Source organism: Porites lutea, chromosome 13, assembly GCF_958299795.1.
Source record: "Porites lutea chromosome 13, jaPorLute2.1, whole genome shotgun sequence".
Lineage (NCBI taxonomy): Eukaryota > Metazoa > Cnidaria > Anthozoa > Scleractinia > Poritidae > Porites > Porites lutea.
The window spans coordinates 20,368,889-20,379,058 of NC_133213.1; the positions used below are offsets into that span (position 1 = coordinate 20,368,889).

A 10,170-nucleotide genomic window follows, 5' to 3' on the forward strand; every position below is an offset into this window, starting at 1 on the left:
TTGAAATTACTAATAATATACACACATACACGTTCTAATTAAGTACAAATGATTTATGAAGAGCAGGAGTTATAGAGCATGTTTCCGTTTCCTGGTCACAAATATGCTTAAATTATGATCTGTCATGCATAAAGTTTTTCTAAGTCACAGATCACATGATGTAAAGTACATGTTTAAAACTGATATATTTAGTACTAGTTGCAATCTCTACCCCTTTGGCAAGAAATTAGGGCCAAGGGAGAATGACATCGCCCTTAATTTTGATTTTAATGGCGGTTAGTCAATTTCTTAGACAACAACAACAATAATAATTATAATGATAATAATCATGATAACAAAATGGAAAAAAAAAATAAATGTATAATGTTAATGATAATGATGATAATCAAAATATTAATTATTTAGAATAATACATCATTTGTTTTTTCATCCCTAGACTGCCAAAATATTGACTTCTTCTCGAAAGAAACTCATAGTCAGAACCTTTATACGTTAAAGATATCAGATAACGTATTGACAAAAATTCCATATAAAGGAAAATCTGGTTGGACGAATTGTGAGGTACACTTAAATTCTTCGTGGGTTCTTGGATGTAACGGGCAAAAGCTTCAGCAAAGTCTGGGGTATTTCAGGAAAACGAGAGAACTGTTTGTAATTTTTAGGCGCAGAGGAAGTAGAAAATTTCGTCTTCAGGTAAGAGATTTTATATTTCTAAGACTGTTCTCTTATCCGCGGTATCTGTTGTTGATCTGCTAATCCATTGCTGGCCAAATTTGAAATAGATTGTTCTGGTGACGAGATAGGAGGAAGTCAAATCATTTTCAGACTTACAATAAAGTAGAAAGCTTAATCAACAACTACAGCAATGGCAATGAAATTACAGGCTCTTCAAGTAAGCTTTCGCTACCGGTTTCGGACATATGGGAGAGGAACAACAGTTTTCTTAATTAAAAAGAAAACCAATTATTTCTCTTTATGTATTAAATGATTTTTTTGGACAAAACTGTGTTCTGTCAGTGCTCAAAACGTTGTTAGTTAGCTCTGCGTCGTCGTGTATAATAATATTCTAAAGACTGTCGAACCACGTGTAAAAAACATGACCAATTTTCTTTTAATGTTTATAAGGTTAAAAGTGGTGTACAAAACGCATCACTACTACAAGGAAGGATTATAAACCTTGGTATCCGTTGTACGCGCGATTCCTCTGGGACAGAATATTTCAGCTGTTTGATCTTCAAAACGTTTGGGCAGCTATCATGTGAGTACATTCTGTATTTTTTTTATTTTTTATTTTTGTTAATTTATAGAACGCAAAGCGATTGGCTTTCATACACGCTGCCATATCTTTATCTTTAAACAGGGGCGGTACTCCTGGGAATTCTTGGTGGGAGTGTGCCGCCCTGTTCTCCAAATCCTGACCTTGTTTCGGACCTAAAAAAAGTCATTTTAAACACCTGTTTTCAGACCTGGCCTTTAGGTCGAAATTATGGCATCATTTCTTAGATTTAAATTTCGTGTCATAGCTCCTTTCATGACGAGGGGACATAATGTTTTTAACTGTATGTGTGGAAGGAATGCACCGTTCTTGGATAAAGCTTTATCCCAATTTAGATTGGGCGTTCACTTCTAGTTCTTCATTCTTTTCCTTAAAGGGAGTAAAGCAAGTGAAAACCGCGAGCGCGCATGACAATTCTCAACGCGAGGGAGGTGACACGTGGGGGAAGGATACTAGGTGATTTTTCCCCTCCTCCTATCGTGTTACCTTTCTCTCATTGGGGGGGGGGGGGGGGGGGTGGGCACTTTTCACAGGCGCTAGCGTTTTTGCTCTCTCTTACGGACAAAAATGACAACAATAAGGCCCCACTCTCTCTCAGTGGAAAAATCAGGGTATACTCACGGTCAAAATCTAGCTTTTTCAAGAATTTGCAAGCTGTAAATCATTAGAAGCTCGATGCTGGGGTTGCATTCTTTAGATTTACTCTTTAGTAAAACCACAAATGCCCTTGATAGGTCCAGTGTCATTTACCGAATTACAAACGTCATCCACAACTGAACAAAATGCGCCAAAGCAAACAACAGGAACACCAACGAAGCTGACTTCGATGGCTACAATATTTAGACCAAGGACAGCAACAACTGCAAAGCGGGAGGTGATGGTAATAACAACAACAACATTATCAACACAACCACCACCACCAACAAAAACAGCGTCGTTGACAACTTTGAAGCCACAAGTTGTAATAACTTCGAAGTTGAAAGATTCTAATGCCTTTGATACTTCAAAGATCACATTCGACACTGTCATTCCCCAAATCAGCAAGACTATTGGCATTTTACCCAGTTTACACATCGTCACAAGGTCTTCGACATCCTCTTTACGGACTCCTGTGCTGCATTCATTCGTAAAAACGTCCCAGACAAGTGTTACACCTTCTCAAGTAAGTGCAAAAGGTGTTGTTAATGTGCAATGTAAATTTCTACTATCGTGTTAGTTTAGACTCAAAGCAGTCTCTTATTTTTCTTTTGCTATTAATTTTACTATTTCGCTCGCTGCGCGTGTCTGTGAGGAAAGAAGGACGATCGCGACCGCTCGTGGTCTAGTGTCAGTTTATTTGTATCATAATTCGTTTTGATTGGTTTTTCTTTGGTACTCCCAGAGGGGTTTAAATAAAGAAGCCCAAAACCTGAATAATCCTAGTCGTAATAGTAAGATGACGTAGTCGTGGAAATAACCTATTGTGCAAATGTACACGAAATGACCTGTTAGCTCCAAGAATATGACTCTGATCTCATTTGATTTTTCTCTCTACTCGCAAGTTTCCTTCACGCCCGAGCTCTGGTCAGAAGAGTACACAAGATGATCAGTCGTCTTCCGTTGGTCTCATCTCAGGACTCACTGTCTCCATTGCTCTACTCATTGGCATTATTGTGGGGTTTATAGTTTATCGACGCTGCCTTCCAAAGTAAGTTGAACCTCAGTCGTACAGTTCATACTACGATGAAATATGGAAAAAGCCAATAAGTTAACCCTTGCCTCTTTACTCAAACGCGTGTTTCTTTTTTCTTCCACCTTATTTACTTACACCAATTACATAGCTAATAAATTAATCTAATGGCGTTTTTTTTTTAACACAGGAATACATCTGATGCCGCTATAGCATCTACAGAGGACAAGACAGAAACCAAAAAGGTAATCCGTGTATACACATCAGATAAAGTACAGCAACTTAGAACAATAGATTATGGTCATATGAGGTATCCAAAACGTTAGCTCTGCGACAATTTTAAGACCTTGAAGTAAACAACGAACAGACAAGCTTACTATAAGTTAGTGTCAATCTTTCTTTAACGCCATGTCCGAGGTTTATTGAATCTCGTCCAAAGAACGATGGATTGCTTTAGTAATAATAAATAAATAAATATCACTTTCCACTATTTTTTTGGAATAATTGCAGGAGACGGTAGAGATGGATTGTCTTCATAGCGCAGGTAATAATTATGAAGAGGACGATGATGGTTACAACACCCTTAGAATTAACAAAAATGGACTGGGTAAGTTAAAGTTGTTAAATTATTGCAGATGCGTGCTAATAGGGTTCCTTTTTCACAAGTTTATTATAGTTTCTTCGGCTTCTAGATGCTAGGTTCCACGTTTACCCAATGCTTTCTTTTTTTCAAAACGCATCTGCTGTTACTTTACAGTTTTAAGGAGTTTAATCACCTTTATTGGGCTCCTTGATTATTCATATGTCTTTTGTATTGGCCATTTTACCCCCAGAAATTTACGCATCGAACTACCACCTGGTTAAAGACCCGACTGCTGATTCTGGGAACGTGTACGCCCCACTGAACATCCCTGATGGCCAGAATATCTATGGGCATAAACCTATTAAACCAGATTACAATATGCTACAAAATTCAGAAGCCCCTTTACAAAACGGTCCAGTGAGCATCGAACAACCTGTTTACAATACCCTAGAGGAGTTACCAATTATTCCCGGGTACATCACTTACGGCAAAAAACCTGTTTATAACGTGCTGGAAGTACCTGGTCAACTTGGCGATGCACAAAGCTCTGGTGATTATGGTTCCGTCCCATCAGAAGGACAAATTTACAACACGTTGGAGGATCCCAAGTATTCTGAAGTCCCTTATGCAAAGGGCACAAATGAGCCGATTTACAACGTTCTTGAGGACAACCATCATCACAGCGCGTAGTCAGTCAAATTCTGGAACATGCGGGTGTTTTTTTTTTCTTTTTGCTTGAGGAGAGCAATTGAGTTAAGGCAGGTCTTTTGGCTGAAATGCAATATCACTTTTAAACAATTTATTGATCCCAAAATGGGCAGCGCAGCAAAAAGTTCTCAAATACTTGGGGACATAACGCGAGTAGCAAAGGAGCATAATTATGTGGTCCCCTAAATCTGGAATTTCTAAAATGAAAGCAATACCGTGTTACGCTTATGAGAAAACCTTATTCTAGATATAGGATATCACTGTGTATGTTTACACGTATTGTACGTGCTACCTAGGTGACAATGTCAACATTTAAATAATATGCTATCATGACCTGTTTTTCGTTAAATATGAGTAAAATTTGATGAGATAAAAACACAATTTCATAAATATATGCAATTATTCCATTACGTGTTAAGCATGCGATGACGATTGATTATGAACATCACATCGAAATTTAAATTAAGAGGTACGACCTTTTTTACGAGGAAAAAGATCCATGGCAGATGCTTTCCTTTGTGTTGGTATTTCTTTTAGCCCAACTTGTATACTTTTTCTTTTTACATGAGCATACTCAAAATAGTAAGCGTATTGGGCGCGCTGTCGTGTAAGATAAAGTCATTGGTATCGCCATTAAATATAGAGGTTGAGTACTCAATTGTATCTTCACATTCCTACCCACTAGTAGTGCTCACAATCAATATGTGTTTTATCAGGCCAAAAAAATCGAAAAGCAGTCGATCATGGACACCGTATTGTTCACGTAGAAAGTTAAGTTATTCAAAGCTTCATTTGGAGAGCCTTTCGCACCGACAACGTTTTCCATGAAGAACTAGATCATCGCCACCCTTTTCCTGGGTTTAACTACCGACAAAGATACGAAGGCCTGTTAAGCTAACACTTCAGAGTGTCCTTTTTAGTGTCTGTGCCTTGGATTGAGGAAAACGTTCCATTTAAAACAGAAAATCGAGGTGAATTCAATAACTTAACTAGCAAACAGCGACTTAGTTGCCTTTGATCGAATTGCAAGATTGGCTGCTTGACAAAACCGAGTGGAAACCATGTTTTGGGTTTGGGCAATTGTGATGTTTAAGTTCTGCATTGACTCGACGCGTTCACAAACTTTGGACATTACTAGACTCAACAGTAGTTTGGATACTTTTAATGTTCCACCTTCAATATGCAGTAATCCTAGCACCGCATGCAGCTCATACAATGCTGTAGGTTCTACTTGTTCCTGCTCATGTGCTGCTAACAGGTCAACGTTCACATTTTTCAACAACCAATGGCAGTGTTTGACAAACGCAGCAGCGAGAAAACATTTCCAAACAGGTAAGCGAATGACAATTTTAGCCCTTTCCCTTCCCATTTGCGGCCAAAATACAGGTGATTGAGAGTGACTCAAAGAGAGGGTTTTAGGAGTGATTGTAAGGAATTAAGTATTTACAGCGACGTTTGATTGGCTAAACCGAACGTTCTTTTAAACGGAAAAGGCCTTTTTTTTTAGAGAAAGTGGTTGCTTTCTCGTCTCTGATGGTAATTCTAAATTAGAAACGCTCGAAGTGCGCAATGCACAGACATCAATACGCATTAAAAAATTTTGACGATTAAGCACCAAACTGCAAATCCTTGTACTGTGGTCCACACGTTTATCAAATAAATCGAGAGTTTACCATCATCGCAAAGGCAAATTAAAAAAAAGGAAAAAAATTCGTCGGGGTCGTTGTGTCAAAAAGCTGCCTTAAAAAATGTATGGAATGATCAGGCGATATGCACTTGAAATCACCAGCTGTTCAATATTCTGTTTATTCGGATCATAGCAGCAAAGGATAAACAAAACCTCCAAACCCATAATCTAATGTGAACGTCGTCTCTAAATAATTGGTTATAAATTGAAGATGGGTTTTACAATTAAGCAACACGCATAATACATCCTTTGTGTTAAAACCAATAACCTTTTTGAAATAATTTAATTAACAAATAGACCTTTCCACATTGAAGCCGGGGGTCGTGAAATTGTATTTTTTTTGCACGGTACGAAGGCAATTTATTGAGGATAACGTGTTTTTATGATTCTGATTCCTCATGGTACACTCAGTGAAATAGGTTGTATATTAAAAGTCTACATGCATCTACAAAAAAATTTTGTTTTTTCTGCTTCTTGATTTTGCAGAGAAACCGGAGTAAATATCGCGACAAATATTGTTAAAAACGCTAGATGATTTGGCTGTTACACAATATAACTGACAATTATATCAGTCGACTGTGAACTGAACCCTTTTCATTTAAAAGATTTACTCTGACAAAGCTAGAAAGGCAAAATGATACGTGGAAATCTCTACGATCATTACAAATTGAAGGCAGTTGACGCTACAAAAACTGCCAAGTAACTTGAATAGTCGATAAGAACTTTTAATTTTGCCAATAAATTTTTGACCCAATGGAAATGGAAATCCTTCAAGAGAATAAAGGGACAGTTAATGAACGTTAATGTATTTTCATTAATTTCAATATTTCACGTTATTAGAGCAAGATGTGTAAGTAATTGTCCCATTCCTCCATTTTTAACTTTTTATAACGTGAATTCGTTTTGTGTAGCAGCAATCAATTGATAAATAGTGTCAAGATGGATATTTTAACGCACGAAAGATACTGTCAGTGTCTTTAATTAGTGGCTCAGTTAAACTTCAATTCCTACTGAAAGTTTGACTTTCTTAATCATTCACACTCCTTAGGCTGCGATGGGGCGACTACATTCTCCGGTGAAAATAGAGATGGGCGTTTACCAACATTAGCCATTGGCCAGAGGAGGGAAATTTCGTTGGAGTACTGGCTTTGGCAAGCGTGGACATGTTCTTTGTATTTGCCATCTTCATGGTTTATGGGATGTGATGGTTCTAAATATCTGTTTAGGAATCAGGTATATAACGCTTCTGCCCGACTCTTTTCAATTACGAGGAGTTCGCCGACTGCTCCATATATCCTTCAGGTATGAACATGAGTCAAATGTAATGGAGATATATAATATATATATTTAGTATATACTAAAACAGTGGATAGTGTTTTTCGGGCGCTCTGATTGGCTAATCAATCAGTGAATATCCTGCACTATTCACTGATTCACCTCCAGTTCCACCGAGCGAGCGACGCCAAACTCGCGTAGGTTGCGAGCAAAATGCTTTCCCGGTTTGCTGCCGTAACAAACTAAGAAATTTCACAACTAATCAAGCAAGCTATTTTCGAAATACATGAAGAAGGTAATGAAGTTCGGTTTGGAAGTTTTAACAGGTAAAGCTTTAATTTGTCTTTTTTACTTGAATAGTTATCCATAAAACCGGTGAAAAAAATTTGTTTACAAATGCAAATTAAGCTTAAGTCTTGCGTTATTTTATTTAGTTGACTTGTTCATAAATAAGCTTAAAACTAAATTTAATAATCTTTTTTACAGAATTATTTTAAATACAAACAGAATTCACAACTCCTTTTGAAGAAACTTCCCCGCAAGAGCTTAACAAACGCCTTCAAAAGCTTTATTTGTCGCTAAGGAAAAGCGACGACCGCGGCCGTTCGGTCATCGCGCGCCAGAATTGTAATCGTTGACAACAGTAAATGAGTTAAAAATCATCATTTTGTGCTCAAATATCTCACTGTTTTAGTATATACTAAAACAATTTTTCACCTCAGTGTCGGTGGCTGGTGGTGGATATATATATACCTCGCCGCTTCGCAGCCTCGGTAAATATCCAATACTAGCCACCTCCACTTCGGTGCATAATTGTTATATATATATCTACGTTGATTTTTCTGAAAATGGTTCAAAGTACTCAGGATATTTTTTCTACAGGCGAGAAGAAACTCTCTGCGTGTCCGAAGTTGTTTATTTACCCGAATAAATCCAACCTTGGAAGTGAATTTTTAGTGGCAAATCTTATTCTTTTTTTTTTTTTTTAAGGTAAACTCAGGTGTTCAAGATAGTCATTTACTGAAGGGAAAAGTCATCAACCTGGTCATGGGCTGCGCCGCAACATGGCTTGGAAACACCATTGTAAATTTGAGCAACTGCTTGGTGTTCAAATTGGAAGGGACAGAAACTTGTAAGCTTGTTTCTCATTTCTAACATACGCTTTGCCAATATGGATTGCACTTAAATGTGTAACCAAATCGTCTTCCTGGGCATTAGTTAGTGTTCCTAATATACAACTTCATTTTTCAATATTCAAAAAATTGGTAGGAAAAAAGGACTTAAGACCCTACTTGTAATAACTGTTAAGGTCTACTATTCGCTCTACTTTGATGTGAAAACAAGAGCAATATCAAGTAGCACATACAAGAACGTCCCTCAATTATCTTGAGATCCGTTAACTAATACTTTCCTTGCTACTCTTAATTGTAATTGTTGAATTTGTATTTTTTTTCCATGTAAGCTTTGCAATTTTGTTAAAAAAAAAAAAAAAACGCTTTATCCGCCGGCATGTCTATGATATACTATCGTTTACGTTTAATGTCCTGTAAATGTTTGTTTATATTCGGCAGCAATGTGACAGTTTATTTCAAAACACGCTTTTATCATTTTATCAGGTCGTGTTAACAAGCCATCAAACTCTACAAATCCTTCGAGCTATGTGGCATCGTTATCAATGCCACGCATGGAAACACAGACACCAATCATCTCGTCGAGCGCTTCCATGGCAACACCCCTCACAGTCCTTGGTACTACACTGGCATCCTATTCATCTGTAACATCACTGACTACTTCTCATGCTACGTCGGTGATTCCCACGACCTCGCCCATCACTTCGAATTGGTCATCCACAAGCACTATAGTAACAGCTCTCCATACTTCATCCACAGCCTTTAAGTCTTCACCAGAAACTTCCAGTACTCCACTGGGAATCTCAACCTCTGAGATTACACCGAGGGCCTCGCCTAGTTCCATGAGGGCTATTGTCACTTCAGTGAAAGCCTCACATGCCTGGCCGACAGTGTCCATTAGTTCTTTGCAGTCCTCTACTGTGACACCCATAGTATCCAGTATTTTACCAACAACTTCCATGGCTTTACCGCTTACATCGATGGTGTCCGCAAGTTTACTAGCTTCACTGGTAATCTCGCATACTTCACTCGGAGTATCTCCTTCCTTTAAGCAATTCTCCATTAGATGGTCCTCTAAATCGGATGCTACAGTAAAAACAGTCTCCAGCTCAATAAAATTAGGGTCAATCAAAGCATCAACTACTTCGGTGACGCATTTGAGAGCAGCCTCAGATAAGTGGTCAACAACCCGCGGTATAACAGCGACAGTTAGCACTCTTGCAATACCTCTCGATGCCTCATCAAAAGTGACAATTGTACCTAAAGTAATTGAGGTTTCACCTACAACAAGACCTATAGAGCCAGGTGTTAATCCATCCTCCTTTGAACCAATTGTAAGTAAATGTAGACAAAGTAAAACTTAGGCTGCGTTCGATTGATCATATTCCGGAATAAGAACATGCAAAAGTCTTGTTGGAAATCTCTTTAACCGCAATTTTTAGGCACTTAAAGTCGCCATATACATCGGGATATTTCATTTCGAGCATATTTCTAGCTATTGCAAAGCGATGAACAACAAATTTAGTGTTTTTAGAGTTTATTTTTTTATTGTTATTCTGAAATACGTTCACACGAACATGCCCTTTAAACCCGGTATAAACAAGAAACCAGCAAAGACTTAACGCTAAGACAGATACTTTTTTTATCATAAAGTACTCTAATTTCCATTTTATTATCCATAAGTGTGTGTTATTTGAATTTAAATTATAGTCACAATTATTCACAACTTTATTCGTCGATCTCTCAAATCACCTATGATGGAGGACTGATCTCGCATTTATTAATTGTTTTCCCAGATTCCTCCCAACGTTAGCAGTGGGCGAAGGAGCAACAGAAACCGTT

The 10,170-nt window shown here is 37.8% G+C and overlaps 1 protein-coding gene across 1 annotated transcript in view; it reads left to right on the top strand.

Annotated features, from left to right (window-relative positions):
• The first annotated feature begins 9,302 nt into the window (after positions 1–9,302).
• LOC140922207 (uncharacterized) overlaps positions 9,303–10,170 on the top strand; it is a 4,372-nt gene continuing 3,504 nt past the window's right edge. The window contains exons 1-2 of the mRNA XM_073372191.1: positions 9,303–9,662; positions 10,125–10,170. The exon at positions 10,125–10,170 is cut by the window's right edge and continues 91 nt beyond it. Of these exons, the coding sequence (XP_073228292.1) occupies positions 9,309–9,662; positions 10,125–10,170 (400 nt within the window). The 5' untranslated portion in view covers positions 9,303–9,308. The remainder of the gene's footprint in view (positions 9,663–10,124) is intronic.